At 47.5% G+C, this 15,726-nt stretch overlaps 1 protein-coding gene across 5 annotated transcripts in view; it reads left to right on the top strand.

Moving 5' to 3' along the window:
* KATNIP (katanin interacting protein) overlaps positions 1-15,726 on the top strand; it is a 183,972-nt gene that overhangs the window by 62,238 nt on the left and 106,008 nt on the right. For all 5 annotated transcript variants that reach the window (XM_034670220.1, XM_034670219.1, XM_034670216.1 and 2 more), the window contains 2 exons: positions 4,662-4,793; positions 8,711-8,839. In XM_034670220.1, the coding sequence (XP_034526111.1) occupies positions 4,662-4,793; positions 8,711-8,839 (261 nt within the window). The remainder of the gene's footprint in view (positions 1-4,661; positions 4,794-8,710; positions 8,840-15,726) is intronic.

The raw sequence follows: 15,726 nt of genomic DNA, 5'->3' as shown, positions 1-15,726 counted from the left end.
AAGCGAAAAACCTGCCTGCCTCAGAGCTGTTCCCCAAGCAGGGCGTCAAGCTGCCAGCTCTCATCCAGGACAGTAGAGAGACCCAATGTACCGACTTGTACTGTTGCCGGGGGGAAGAGGGACTGATTGGGTTTCCTTTGACCCCAAGAAGTTGAGCTAAGTACAAAGTTTCTCCCTGGTAGAAAGTACACAGGGACGGTTTTGGGGGGCATAGGATGGAAGGAAGGCAATCTAGACCTCACCCTTTTGGGTGGACTCCACTGTCCTTGGAGGCAGCCAGAGGTAGGCAGTGGCCAAGGTGCAGAATCCCCAGTGGCCAGTGGTGGCCAGTTCTCAAAAGCCACTCTATCAGGAGTGGTTCCATAGCCCGGTCCCAGTCCTGGGGTTGCTCCTATGTGGCTGTGCCTAGCAGGAAGGACAGCTGGGGGCCACACAGGCACTTGGTGTTTTGGCACTGACTATGGCCGGGTCAGCAGGGGACACAGGGGTCACAGTGCCCAGGGAGCCCCGAAGTCCCAGCCCACCTCTGGCCAGCACTGCTCCCTCGCCATGGCCTCCCTGCACTCTTTAGCTGGCTGGCTTCCCTCTTTTTCTGAGTGTTGCCCTAAACTCCCTCAGGTCACATGTCCCCTTCCCGGTGCCCGGGACCAATATCTTCACCTTCTCCAGAAGAATAAGCTCCCTTCTTAGAGTCTTGCCCAGCAACTAGGAAGTACTTTCGGGTAGAGATGCCCCTGGCGGAAGGGGCTGCCTCAGGCCCAAGGATCCCTGCGCCGGAGGGTCACAGAGTCACCCGGACACTGGCCCAGAGCCTGACTGCTGCACCTGGAAAACCCTTCCTGGGACTCCCCGATTGTGGGAGAGCTAAGGAGGTGGATGGTGGCGCTCTGTTGGCTTCTGAGCTGCCGCCTGCACTGTGGACTGGGCTGGAGGTGATAAATGGGCTCTTGTTGGTACTGTCCTTTATCCCCCACCACTTCTCAGCCTCAGATCTTTCTCCTGCTATCAGTGGATTAAGATTTATGGCTTCCTCAGCCTTGTAATACTTGGGTGGACAGCGGCCTAATCAACAGAGCCGTCGTTTACCAAAATGCTGTCAGATTTGATGAACGTCATCGACTCTTAGCATTAAATTGGTAGTGAAGGGATTGGCCTTTCAGCAATTTACTGTGGGGTGGGCTTTCCTTAAAGGCCCGGAAAGCAAGTTCATTGCAATTTAAAGCAAAGCCTTTGCTCTCGCTCTACTGCTGTATCCGGTTTCCTGTTGTGGGCAAGGCAGCTAAAGCACCCCCAGGAATGCTCACGAGTACAAATGTGAAGCCCTTTCTTTTGCTTTCCCATTTCTGAGTTTTGAAAACCCCTGCCGTGAGGACAATAAATGAAACAACCCATAAAGCATCGGCTTTTACAGCGACCTTGCATGACGCAAACTGTCAGAGTGTCGAGCGCTATTATTTGTAAGAGATCAGACAAATCCGGGAAGAACATCTCAAATAAGGTAGATTTACTCCCCACCCCAAACCTGCCTGTCAGTGTCTTCAGAGCTCTCCTACCTCTAGAGGGAGCCACTTACATACTGCACAACCTGAACGACCATACAGGGCAACCCCTAGCCTTGATCTTTCTAATCAACAGTAGCTTGAGTGCACATCTCTTAGAACACTTTGCTAAGGGGGCGGCAGATACACACAGATAACTCTGGGCATGGCCTTGGGCTGAGTGTGGCTGAGGACAAAAGCTGGCCTTGGGCTGGCAAACTGGAACAAGGGTGTTCGGGGATCAGGACTTTTAAATCCTGTCCTGGTATGTGGGTGATCCTGCAGGGGTCTGCCCAGGTCTGGGCGCTGCAAGTGGGTAGGAGAGAGCAGCCACTTACAAGCACCCACTCTGGGCAAAGCAGCGTGCCAAGCGGGGAGCCCGCCAGGAGCTCGGGCATCGTCCTTGCAAGCATGGGAAGGTGGGAGGCAGGGAGCGGGCCCCTCCTGGGGGCTGGCTGGGTTGGAACCTGCCAGCCTCGTGCTCCTATTGGGAGGTGGGCGTCTTCATGTGGGTGCAGCGGCTCCCCATCTCCTCCAGTGGTGGCAGTGGCACCTCCCTGGGGCTGGGGTGGGAGAGCAGGCCAGATGGAAGACTATTTATTCCCCTCTCCAGCACCCACTCAGCACTTAAAACGCTTCCTGGACCACGTTAATTTTGTCATATGTCGCTTCCTAAACACGTTCTTTTGTTGTGTGTGCTGTGTGAACTCCCTAAGGCCAGGCCATCGGTAGTTACATTTTTTTGCTATCTTGACATGCTTCCAGAACCTTGTATGCAGGCAGGATTCAGTAAGAACTTGCTGATAAAGTGCCCTAATGCCTACTGCAAACCCATCTCTGACCTTTGGGCAAGGCGAGCAGTTGTGCCAAGCTCCTAGGAAGGGAGAGGGGCACTTCTGGGGAAGGGGGAGGATGGGAAAGCGGCAGTGGAGAGAGCCATACCTGGGCTCTTCTCCTTGAACCCTGGAGGTCTTTCTCATGTTTATCATTCAGATCAGACCAGCAGAGCTGCATTAATGCCAGGTGTTTCACTTGCCTGTGGGAAGGCTCAGTTCAGGTATGGCTGGATCCAGGTGCTCGGACAGCGTAGGAGGGCTGTTCTCTGTCTCTCAGCTCTGCTTTTCCCCATGCTGCTCTGTGTGGTACCAAGCTGGCCACCATCAGCTCCACCCTACATTCTGTCACCGTGCTGTGGCACCTCTTTGGCTCCCCTGAACCAATCACCTAGTCACTCCGAGTCAGCAGTATCTAGTGCTCAGATCGGCTGGGTCCATCCTAGGCTCCAGCCACCCATGGACTCAGTTCCACATGAAAACTTGGATTGGGGGTGGGGAGGAAGAGGATTTCCCAAAAGAAAATCAGTGTGCTTTTGCTCAAAGACAGGGGAGTGCATGTGGGACAGGTGGAAACAGCAGCCCCCACCACAAGACTTATGCTCACGCTACTCACACTATGTGTGTAAGTCACCTGGGCTCCTGTGAAAATGCAGATGCTGATTCCTAGCTCTAAGACGGGGCTTGAAATTCAGAATTTCTCGCAAATTCCCCAGGAGAAGCCGAGGCTGCTGGTGCACGGACCGGCTGTACGTGGAGTAGTGAGGTCCTAGTCCAAGCCTTCCCTTTCTAGATAAAGGAACAGAGAAATATGGAGGGGCCAGGCTGTGGCCCATACCTGATGCCCCTCCCTCCGTGCCCTTCCCCCTCCACTCTGCCTCCCCCCCTTTCCTGCCCTCCTTCCTTCTCTCTGTCTGTCTGTCTCTTTCTCTCTCAGTCTGTCTCTCCCTCTTTCTATGTTTTTCTCATTTCAGCATTTGGGCGCTATTAAATGGTTCCTGAGGAGGAGGGGGGAGCCTGCCCTTCCCAGAGTTATGGTAGGAAATCCGTCTTGGAAATGAACTTCAGAGCCCTTACAGCTTCATCCTGGCCCAAGGCAAGGAAGCTCTAAGGAGTCTCCTGGCCAGGAAGCCCCAGGTTTTCGGTATTCCGTGTACTGCTTCCCCTCCATACCCACTGCTTCCGCCATGAGCAGTGCTCTGGGAGCAAGCCGACACAGCGTGGGAGGCAGCGAGGCCACACTTGGGAGTCAGAGCATGGGGGGCATCATCAAGTGACGGATGGCCCTAGGCAAGGATAAGTGTCCCAGGCACCTTCCTTCTGCCCCTCTGCTTCCTGCCTGTTCTCTGGCAGGGGGCTCCCTACTTGCCTTTTCCAGCCTCTCTTTTTCTTTACTCTTTCTTGCCAAGATCTTTTTCTTGAATGATCTATAGCCACGTCTCTGCCTACTTTTTTGAGTATTCGATAGTCTCAGGAAATTCCTTAATTTCCCTCTCTTCTCCCCCAAGGCCACTGTAGCCGAGGCTGGGCACATTTATTCTTCGCACTAGGAGTGACACTAGTGTGACAGCGCTGGTGGGGTTGGGGGGTGCGGTGTGACTGTGGACGAGAAAGGTGTTCAGTCCTAACAAGGGAGAGGCCTGCAGGACACTAAGGCTCGGCATAGTGTCCTTCATCATTGAGATAACAGCTAAGTTCATCAAGCTTGTGGGGACGCGAAGTCTTAGAGGGGTGGAGGGTTCTAACCCAGGACATGAGGGGAAAGGCAGGGTCTAAATCCCTGTCCCTCAGAGGAGTAAGACATTCAGTACACATGGCTTGGCCGACCTCTTCCTTCTCTCAGGAGCCGGGCCTCCCTAGAGCGAGGCCCAGAGCAGAAAGTTTAAGGAGGCCCTCTCTCTTGGACTCGTGCACGTACAGAACACCCACGACGGAGCCCCCTCTTAAATGGGGTGCCTCGCTTATGGCCCCAGTCCTGAGAAGTCCTGAGGGAGAAAAGAAACCCAAGGCCTCCTAAACTTGTTGGATCACACAGCCAATTTGGGGAAGTTTGTCAACCACTGAAATTCTACCGATAAGGTATTTCAACCCAAAAAGTTGCTTTAAAAAAATTCTACCGAACGTGCTTTGTGCAGTAGGAAGCAGTAAAGACTTTTGAGCAGAGGCAGAGGGACCCGACTTTTGGGGGAGGCGGACATGCCACCCTGCGGTCAGCCCACTAAGGCGCTCACCCCTCAGAGGAATCAAGATGCTCGTTCCATCACGTCTGAAACAGTCTCCTTCTGTCTAGAAATCGGTGCAGATCAGAACGGAAGCTGGCCCGCGGCTCCACATCGAGCCTCCTCTGGACTATTCGGAAGATTTTGAGGCATGTGGCGATGAGACCAGCAAGGCACAGGGTGCTTCCGGGGACCGTCCGCAGGTAGGACTGGCTTCGGCTTGTGCTACAGCGGCTCTCGGGGCGCGTTGCGACCTTCCTTCCTTATGCCCCTGAGTTCTTTCACTCTGACAGTCATCTCCCACACTGTAGTGAGCACCCAGACCACGGGCTAGAATCTCTACTAGGTCCCCGGAGTCCAGGTGTTGTTAGGGCTGGTGTCTGACCCCAGAGAGGCAACGGCATACGATCCTTTACCGCAAGAGGGAGCTGAGGGCTGGGGCAAGGCCTGCTGGGCCCAGGAGAGAGGGAATCCAGGGAGGCTTCCTAGAGGAAGTGACATTTGCGAGGGTCCTAAAAGCTGGGTGAGGGGAGGGGAGGCGGGCAGAGCTGATACTCAGCTGGAACCTGATGGGAAAAGCGTTGCAGGCAGAGGGAACAGCACATATAGATGCCGGGAGGCTGGACTTGTTGAAGGAGCAGAGTGCAGGCCCAATGTGAGCCCCGGGCGCAGTGTGGGATGTGAAGCTGGAGGGGCAGTGGAGTGGACCAGGAAGTGCACAATGAGCCTGGTGAGGGGTGAGCGTGGGTGGTTGGATTTTATCCCAAGGGCATTGCTTTGATATGTAGAATGAGTGTGTAGATCGTCTCCATGGTTATGTAGAAGCAAAATTATCGGGAGGCAGCAGGACAAAGGCCCTTAAGCCAACCCCTGCCCCATTTCGCCCGGTGCATGTTACGCCGTGGGCCCGGGCTGCAGACTCAGCAGGCTCCCTCAGAGAACAAAATCTTGCTCCTGTGTGCTGCTTCTGTACCAAAAACCCACCTTTAAGAAATGCACGTGACTCATAAAAGCCGTGGAAATAGTGTCCAGGCAACATTCCTCTGTGGTGTTGCCTGTTTGTATGTACTTCTTGGTGCATAAAGGAAGGACAGGTAAGGAGCAAAGGGTCACTTTGTTTCGCATCCTGGCCACAAAAGTCTGAAAGCAAATTGGAAATTCTGTCTTCCTGGAAAAAAAAAGAAAGAAAGAAAGCCCTTTTTTTTTTTTTAAATAAAATAACCCAATGACCTTGTTTCCTATCCAGTCCCTAGAAATGGAATTTTACAGTAGGCAAAATTGTGGTGTGGACTTTACTGCCTTTAACACCCACCTCCCACACAACACACACATACACACACACACACGCTTCTGAATCAACAGAACGGTCCCTGCTCAAGATCTGAACACATGTCTGTGTAAACAGCCGTCAGTCTCTCTCCATTTGGGAGGCTGGTCTGGAGCCAAGTTCCGTCTGTTACAGTCCCAGCCACGCCCCCCATCAGAGACCGTGCACGCCCTTCAGCCGGCAGTGGGGTAGTTCCCTCTTCTCCTTTGGCCATTTGGTACCCGCCCGTTAAATGAACATATAGTGCTTCCTTTGCAAGCTCCCAGGCTCCCCGCAGCACCAGACAGCCTGCCGCTCACGAGCTATTAAAGCTTCCATTAGCATCCTGCGCGCGTGCTCGGAATCCGCATTGCCCTGCTCTGCCAGCACTTCATTTTCTCCACCGTGAGTGCCTGATTGTGTTTCTTTCTTCCCTTTTCCTCCTCATCTTGAGGGGGCACTCCGTAAGGCTTCACAGTCAATTTCCCCTTGGAGTTATTTTCCTGCTAAGTGAAAGAGTAAAATGGTGACGCCAGTTTTCGGCCAAGGCAGAAGCCGTAAGAAATACAATCTGAACGAGAGAGAGGCGTGTGGCTAAATATACTCAGCCCCCTCACACTGTTTGCAAGTGCAGCTCTGAAATGGAGCAAAAGGAAATGCGTGCCTGCATGTGTACTTTTCATCTGACCTTCACTGTTGAAACACACCAGCCTGTCCGCCTTCAATCATACCCTTAGCGATCTTCAATTTCTTGGCGGCTCTGAGTTCACAGACCAGCATGCCGCAGACATGCTCCGTTGGCCTCCAGCCCATTGACGTGCACAGGGCTTTTGAAAGAATTACTAGCTGACATTTAAGAATCAGGAGATTCCATGTAACAATGTGAATTTGGGGCATGTCTTGAAAAATCCGAACATTTCGGAGCCCCATCCTTACGCGGCAGCCGTGGCTGGAGCTGAGGAGTGGCTGCCCCCGGAGACAGGTGTGTGCACTGCATGGGCCACGGTCTCCGCTCCAGATCCCAGGCACCGTTCTATACACTGAAGATAAAACAGATAATAAACAACGTATCATATGCCAGCAGGCGATAGGGCTTATCAGAGAAATGGCAAAGGGCTGGAGAAAGACGGGCAGGGCTTCTCATTGGTGAGGCGCTCTGTGAGCAGTTCTCCAGAAAGCCAGGGAGTGAGCCAGGTGGAGAAGAGCATGCCAGGCACAGAAGCAGCAGGTGCGGAGGCCCTGAGGCAGGGGCACAGTGGGGACGCCAGTGCGTCTGGGAGCTGGGTGAGCAAGCAGGCGAGGAAAAGAGGTGAGGCCAAGGCTCAGATGGCCCAGACCTTTGAGGCTGTAGTAGACGAGGGTTTCTGCTTTGAGTCAGAGGGGAGGCCACCATAGGGTTTCGAGCAGCTTAGGAACTCCAATGAAAAGAGGACGCCTCTTTCCAGAGAGTTCGGCCAAAGAACCAGGTCTCAGTCATGTTGGGCTTTGTGTTACAGTGGATAATAAGGCTCCATTTATGTATCAGGAATGAAACAAAGTGCACACTCTTTTCTATTAGTAAGATGTCTTTTTTCCCCGATAACGCATAGTCTATATAAAGAATTCAAATGACAACAAAGAAAATAAAAGTCTTTTCATAATCCCACTGCCCCAGAGATCATAGATGGGAATATCCGCCCAGAATAAAGATTTCTTATACTCATTATATGTGTGTGGGGATTATATCCAAGAGGAGGTGGTGGAACTGGAATGTTCCAGCCCTGGCCCATTCCCAGTGAGTGGTAGTGCCCGAGTGTAGTTATCGGCTCTGAATTTTCCCTCCATCGTGTGGACCCTGGAGTAGGGTGAACTGGTTATTTGCCCACAATGACAGCTAAGTGTTTTCAAGTCGTTGGACTGGCTGACACATAGAAACAACTAAACCCCTGTCACAAGCTGTGTGCCCCCAGCAGCTCCACCTCGTGCGGACTCTGCCGAGGCCAGGACGGCTCACCCACCTGTGGGTATGGCGGAGAGCCTCTTGTGCCATCGCTGGCCACCCCGCCCTCCGTGGAGCAGCCCAGCCCACCGGTCTCCAGCAGGGCCCTCCAGCAAATCCCTTCAGTCCCCGTTCAGTCCCCCTTCTGTAATTTCAATGGTGAGGCTTAAAAAAGGAAGGATCATTTTTAGGGCTGTCCCATTGCTTGGGTACTTGTGTTTTAGATGACCATATAAATAACTTCCTGGTGAGTACTGTTTTTTCCTTGATTTTTTTAAAGATTGTATTTATCTGAGGGGGGGAGGGACAGAGGGAATGGGGGAGAGAGAATCTCAAGCAGACTCAGCACTGAGCGTGGAGTCCGACGCAGGGCTCGATCCCACAACCCTGAGATCATGACCTGAGCCGAAACCAAGGGTCAGACATTTAACCGACGGAGCCGCCCAGGTGCCCCTCCTTTATTTTTTTATTGTTATTTTCCCATAGATGGGATTATATACCATCCACCGTATTTGATAACCCCACCTTTTTTAATTAAAAGTTGTGTTGGCCATACCTGCACACCGGTCCTCACTCGGGCCTCACTGAGCCAGTGTTTAGGTGGTTGGTGGCCCGAGTTTGAATCCCAGTCTACTTACTTTCTTTGTGCCTGCAGTGGTGTGGGTGAGGCAGGGACGAGTTTGACCAGATCAGCTTTGGGAGCGGGAGCAGAGAATGAGGAGGCAGTAAGGAGGGAGATGGGAGGCATGGAGACCAACAGAGAGGACGAGGGACCCAGCATGGCTTCAGGGACGTGAGTTGCTTTTCCCACGCCCATTCTCTCTGCTTGTCCCTAGGGTACCAAGTCTTCTGCTGACACCACGCCCTGTGATTTTCATTTCTCCCTTCTGGATGCCCATGGATGCCCTGAACCTGCAAGCAATACAGACAAAGAAAGGATTCTCTTAACTCTTCAGGATGTGATGGTAAGATGGATTTCAGCCTCATAACCCCACAAAGGGCCAGGGTCTCTGCCAGAGCCAAGCAGCTGGGCTGAAGGGTGGGCCCCACGAGAGCGTCTTCCTCTACACCTGGGAAGACGGCTCAGGTCACAGCAGGATTTGACTTTCACAAAAACCTTGGACCCACCCACTAGATTTAAAACAATACATGTGAGATTTGACTTGATGCTATTTTTTTTTAAGGTAGTGGTAGCTCATATTAAATGAACACTTACTAAGTACTAGTCACTGTATTGAGTATGTTACATCCATTCCTGCATTAACCTTGTGAGTTAAATGCTAGGTATTTTCTTTTTTTTTTTGTTTTTAAACATTTGTTTGTTTATTTGAGAAAGAGAGAGCGCGTGAGAGAACATGAGCAGGGGGAAGGGGGAGAGAGGGGGGAGAAGCAGACTCCCTGCTGAGCAGGGAGCCCAATGTGGGACTCGATCCCAGGACCCTGGGATCATGACCTGAACCAAAGGCAGATGCTAAACCGACTGAGCCACCCAGGCGCCCAAGTGCTAGGTATTTTCATTCTCATTTTGTAGTTTGGGGAAACTGAGGAGTAGAGGAAGGATGTGGCTCACCCAGGCCTCAGAAGAACCCAGACTGGAAACCCAGACCTCATGATTCCTTCCTTACTCCTTGCAGTTAACGATCATAGGCTGGGAATTACGCCGAGCTGCTTTTGCTCCCCGCTCCCCAGAGTACCTAATTCTCTGTAGGGGCACAGTCCTCTGTGAATATGATTGATGTGCTGCCTGGAAGCAGCGTGCTGAGAGGTGGCCGTCTATCAGTGATGCTTAGGATCCGGAAGACCTCTCAGTGAACCCATAGCTGCGAACATGGATGAAAAAATGTTTTTCAAAAATGAAATCCAATGAGGAAACAACCAGACAAAGCCAAATTGAGGGACTGTCTGCAAAACAGCTGGCCTGGGGGCTTCAAAACTATCAGTGGCGTGAAAAGGGTTTTCCAGGTAAAAGAGGCTAACAAGATACCACGGTTAGGCCACATGAGATCCTTGCCGGGAGCAGGGAGGTGTCGGAGTGGTAATTGCCCTAAGTGTACGGATGGTTTGGGGAAATTAACAAATTTGAAAATTCACTATATTCGGTAACAATATTGTATCAATGTTAAAGTTCCTGAATTTGATGATTATATTGTGTTTATGTAAGAAAAGGTCCTCGTTCTCAGGTCTTCCGAGAATTGGTGAAGGACTGGTGAATATAGGTGAAGGGTTTTGGAGTATTCATTATACCCTTCCATTATATTATTCCAATATGTTTTCTGTGGGTTTTACCTTTTTTTTTTAATTTTTTTTATTATATTATGTTAGTCACCATACAGTACATCCCTGGTTTTTGATGTAAAGTTCGATGATTCATTAGTTGCGTACAACACCCAGTGCACCATGCAATACGTGCCCTCCTTACTACCCATCACCAGCCTATCCCATTCCCCCACCCCCCCTGAAGCCCGCAGTTTGTTTCTCAGAGTAATATAAGTTTCTTTTTTAAAAAGCTAGCACGTGAAGGAGGAGATACTCTGCTTCAACAGAGATAAGCATCAGCAAAGAAAGATAGAGAAAGTTTAAAAGGAGAGCCAGTTGAAAAAGCTTACTTAGCAGGATTGTATTGATGTCAGTTTCCCGATTGTGCTATTGTACTTTAATTATGCAAGATGTTACCATGGGGGAAACTGGGTGAAAGGTACCTGAGATCTCTCTCTGTTGTTTCCTACAAACAGCATACGAAGTCTGCAATGAACAGAACACTGCAAAGTAAAAGCTACCTAAATAAAATAAACACAAATGCACAGGTCCTACCTTCTAGAAGCTCAGATTCTGATCCTGGGTTTGGGCATGTTTTTTTTTGTTGTTGTTTTTTTAAGCACCAAAATATGTGACTATATTTTGCAGCAATGTTTGAGAACCACATTTTTTAGAAAAGGCAGAGCTGTGGAGCTCAAAATTTGATATGCACAAGAATCACTTAGGATTTTTGTTTGAAATACATATTTTAGATCTCATGTTTAAGCTTACAGAATTTGTATATAGGAGATAGCATAGTTTTTAACGTAAGAACTCCCAGTGCTTCTGAATCACCGAAGATTTCAGTTTACCGCATATGGAAGGAAAGTTATGGAGATAACTTGGACTTTGTGGGTTAGATCTGGGGATTATAAAAGAAAGGAATCTTAAAATTCAAAGTTAGAATCTCTTCTTCATCATACAAACTTAAGATAACTGTAAAGTAAAAAACAAAATAAAACAACAACAAAAATCCAGGAGGTTCACAGAAGCCAGAAAGGAATGGGAGGGAGTGCCACCCTTGTCTTCAAAACCATATCCTGTACTTCCAGAAACTCTGGTGACAGAGGATATTACTTAAAATAATAAATGAAAGACACAAAACCATAATAGCTCCTGATGGCATCTCCTCTATTACAGATCAACTTTTTTTTTTTTAAAGATTTTATTTATTTATTCGACAGAGATAGAGACAGCCAGCGAGAGAGGGAACACAAGCAGGGGGAGTGGGAGAGGAAGAAGCAGGCTATAGCAGACGAGCCTGATGTGGGGCTCGATCCCATAACGCCGGGATCACGCCCTGAGCCGAAGGCAGACGCTTAACTGCTGTGCCACCCAGGCGCCCCTACAGATCAATTTCTTTTTTTTTTTTTTTAATTTTTTTTTTTTTAAGATTTTATTTATTTATTCGACAGAGATAGAGACAGCCAGCGAGAGAGGGAACACAAGCAGGGGGAGTGGGAGAGGAAGAAGCAGGCTCATAGCGGAGGAGCCTGATGTGGGGCTCGATCCCATAACGCCGGGATCACGCCCTGAGCCGAAGGCAGACGCCTAACCGCTGTGCCACCCAGGCGCCCCCACAGATCAATTTCTATCCAGAACATTGACCGTTAATATCAAGGAAAGACTAAATTATGTTTTAAGGAGACAAGAAAGTCCTAATGTACTTTAGAAATATTTTTTCTTTTTCTTTCTTTCTCCTTCCTTCCTTTTATTTTTTCTTTCTTTTCTTCCCTTTCCTTTTCCTTTCCTTCTTTCTCTTTTTAAAGATTTTATTTATTTATTTGACAGAGAGAAAGAGTGTACACACATGAGAAAGAGAGAGAGCACAAGTGGTGGGGAGGGGCAGAAGCATGGAGAAGCAGACTCCCCGCTGAGCAAGGAGCCCAATGCGGGACTCAATCCCAGGACCCTGGAATCATGACCTGAGCCAAAGGCAGACGCTTAACCAACTGAGCCACCCAGGCACCCCTAGAAATATTTTCATAGAAAATTATTTTATTTCGATTTTTGACTGTTTAAAGAGGTGAATTTTAGGTAAATAGGGAAGTAATTTTGTGTTATTAAAGCATTGTTAAGAAAATGAAAATGAATCCTTCATATTTGGTTTTTCTCACTTTAGTCACAAAGTATGTTTCAAACTGGAAAAAAAACAGTTCAGAGAAAATAGGGGCATATAGGAGAGGATTTATTAGATATGACTTGAAAAAATTAAGCTGGATTTCAAGATTAGAGTAGAACTACAATGATGAATAGAAGTGGGTGTGGCCAACGGGGAGGTCCTGGACCCCCAACTTCAAGGTCCAGCCTCAGCTCACAGATGCATCCCGCTGGCTGGCCTTGTGTTGTGCTGGGGTCATCATTATTGCTGCTGTATTTTATTTTATTTTATTTTATTTTATTTTATTTTATTTTAAGATTTTATTTATTTATTCGACAGAGATTGAGATAGCCAGCGAGAGAGGGAACACAAGCAGGGGGAGTGGGAGAGGAAGAAGCAGGCTCATAGCAGAAGAGCCTGATGTGGGGCTCGATCCCATTACGCCGGGATCACGCCCTGAGCCGAAGGCAGACGCTTAACCGCCGTGCCACCCAGGCGCCCCTGCTGTATTTTATTTTAATTCCAGTATAGCTAAATGCAGTGTTATATCAGTATCAGGTGTACAATATGATGATTCAACAATTCTGTACATGACCCAGCGCTCAGCATGATAATGTGCTCTTAATCCCCATCACCTATTTCCCCCAACCCCCCCCTCCCCTGGTGACCAGCTGTTTTTCTCTATAGTTGAGAGTCAGCTTCTGGTTTGTCTCTTTCTTTCTTTCTTTCTTTCTTTCTTTCTTTCTTTCTTTCTTTCTTTTCTTTGTTTTTTTCTTAAATTCCACATATGAGTGAAATCATAGGGTATTTGTCTTTCGCGGACTTATTTTGCTTAGTGTAATATTCTCTGGCTCCATCTACGTTGTTGCAAATGATAGGATTTCATTCCTTTTTATGACTGAATAATAGTCCGTTGTGTGTGTGTGTGTGTGTGTGTGTGTGTGTGTGTGTGTATGCCACAACATCTTTAGCCATCTATCATCATACACTTGGGCTGCCTCCATAATTTGGCTGTTATAAATAATGCTGTACTAAACACGGGGGTGCATGTATCTTTTTGAATGAGTGTTTTCATATTCTTTGGGTAAATACCCAATAGTGGAATTAGTAGATCATAATGGTAATTCTATTTTTAGTTTTTTGAGGAACCTCCGTACTGGTTGTACCAGTTTGCAGTTCCTAGTGCACGAGGGTTCCTTTTTCTCCACATCCTTGTCAACACCTGTTGTTTCTTGTGTTTTTTATATTAGCCATTCTGACATGAAGTGATCTCTCATTGTGGTTTTGATTTACATTTCCCTGATGATGAGTGATGTTGAGCGTCTTTTCATGTGCCTCTTGGCCATCTGGAAGTCTTCTTTGGAGAAATGTCTGTCCGCGTCTTCTGCCCATTTTTTAATTGGATCATTTGGTTTTTATGGTGTTGTGTAAGTGGTTTACATTTTGGATACTGACCCTTGCAAATATCTTCTCCCATTCAGTACATTGTCTTTTCGTTTTGCTGATTGTTTTCTTTGCTGTGCAGAAGCTTTTCATTTTTTTGAAAAAAGATTTATTTATTTAATTGAGAGTGAAAGAGTGGGGGACGGGCAGAGGGAGAGGAAGACAAGCAGACTCACCACTCGGTGGGGAGCTGGAGGCAGGGGTTGATCCCAGGACTCAGACCATGACCTGAGCTGAAATCAAGAGTCCAATGCTTAACTAACTGAGACACCTAGAGCACCCCAGAAGCTTTTTATCTTAATGTGGTCCCAGTAGGTTATTTTCGCTTTTGTTTCCCTTGCCTCAGGAGGCGTATCTAGAAAAATGTTGCTATGGCCAATGTCAGAGGTATACTGCCTGTGCTCTCTTTTAGGATTTTTATGGTTTCAGGTCTCACATTTAGGTTCTTTATCCTTTTTGAGTTTATTTTTGTGGGTGGTGTAAGAAAACGGTCCAGTTTCATTCTTCTGCGTGTTGCTGTCCAGTTTTCCCATGCATTTGTTGGAGACTGTCTTTTGCCCATTGCATATTCTTTCCTCCTTTGTTGAAGATTAATTGACCATATAACTGTGGGTTTATTTCTGGGCCCTCTATTCTGTTTCATTGATCCACGTGTCTGTTTTTGTGCCAGTACCATACTGTTTTGATTACTGCAGCTTTGTAGTATACCTGGAAATCTGGGAATGGGGTACTTCCAGTTTTCTTCTTCCTTTTCAAGATTGCTTTGGCTATATGGGATCTTTTGTAGTTCCACACAAATTTTACGATTATTTGTTCTATTTCTGTGAAAAATGCTGTTGGCATTTTGGTAGGGATTACGTTAAATCTGTAGATTGCTTTTGGGGTAGAATAGACATTTTAACAATGTTTGTTCTTCCAATCCATGAGCATGGAATACCTTTCCATTTGTTTGTGTTATCTTTAATTTCTTTCATCAATATTGTGTAGTTTTCAGAGTACAGATCTTTCACCTCCTTGTTTAAGTTTATTCCTCAGTATTTTATTCTTTCTGGTGTGATTGGTTTTTTTTTTTTTTAAAGATTTTATATATTCGTTTGACAGAGAGAGCAAGAGAGAGCAAGAGAAACAAGCACAAGTAGGCGGAGCAGCAGGCAGAGGCAGAGGGAGTAGCAGGCTCCCCACTGAGCAGGGAGCCCGATGTGGGGCTCAATCCCAGGACCCTAGGATCATGACCTGAGCCGAAGGCAGACATTTTAATTGACTGAGCCACCCAGGCGCCCCTTTTTGGTGCAATTGTAAATGGGACTGTTAATTTCTACTTCTGCTACCTCGTTATTAGTGTATAGAAATGCAACGGATTTCTGTACGTTGATTTTGTATCCTGCGATTTTACTGAATTCATTTATCAGTTCTTGTAGTTGTTTAGTGCAGTCTTTAGAGATTTCTATATATAGTATCACGTTGTCTGCAAATAGTGTAAGTTTGACTTCTTCTTTGCCTATTTAGATGCATTTCNTGCAACGGATTTCTGTACGTTGATTTTGTATCCTGCGATTTTACTGAATTCATTTATCAGTTCTTGTAGTTGCTTAGTGCAGTCTTTAGAGATTTCTATATATAGTATCACGTTGTCTGCAAATAGTGTAAGTTTGACTTCTTTGCCTATTTAGATGCCTTTTNAAGTTTGACTTCTTTGCCTATTTAGATGCATTTCATTTCTTTTTCTTGTCTCATTGCTGTGGCTAGGACTTCCAGAACTATGTTGAATAAAAGTGCTGAGAGTGGACATCCTTTCTCTGTAGTTTCCTTGTCTTGATCCTGACCTCACGGGGAAAGCTCTGAGTTTTTCATCTGAGTATGATGTTAGCCATGGGTTTTTCATATATGGCTTTTATTATGTTGAGGTATGTTTCCACTGAACCTACTTTGTTGATGGTTTTTATCATGAATGGATATTGTACTTTGTCAAATGCTTTTTATGCATCAATTGAAATGACCATATGGTTTTTTTTT

The sequence above is a fragment of the Ailuropoda melanoleuca genome, chromosome 10 (genome assembly GCF_002007445.2).
Source record: "Ailuropoda melanoleuca isolate Jingjing chromosome 10, ASM200744v2, whole genome shotgun sequence".
NCBI lineage: Eukaryota > Metazoa > Chordata > Mammalia > Carnivora > Ursidae > Ailuropoda > Ailuropoda melanoleuca.
This window is presented reverse-complemented; position numbering and strand designations above follow the sequence as displayed.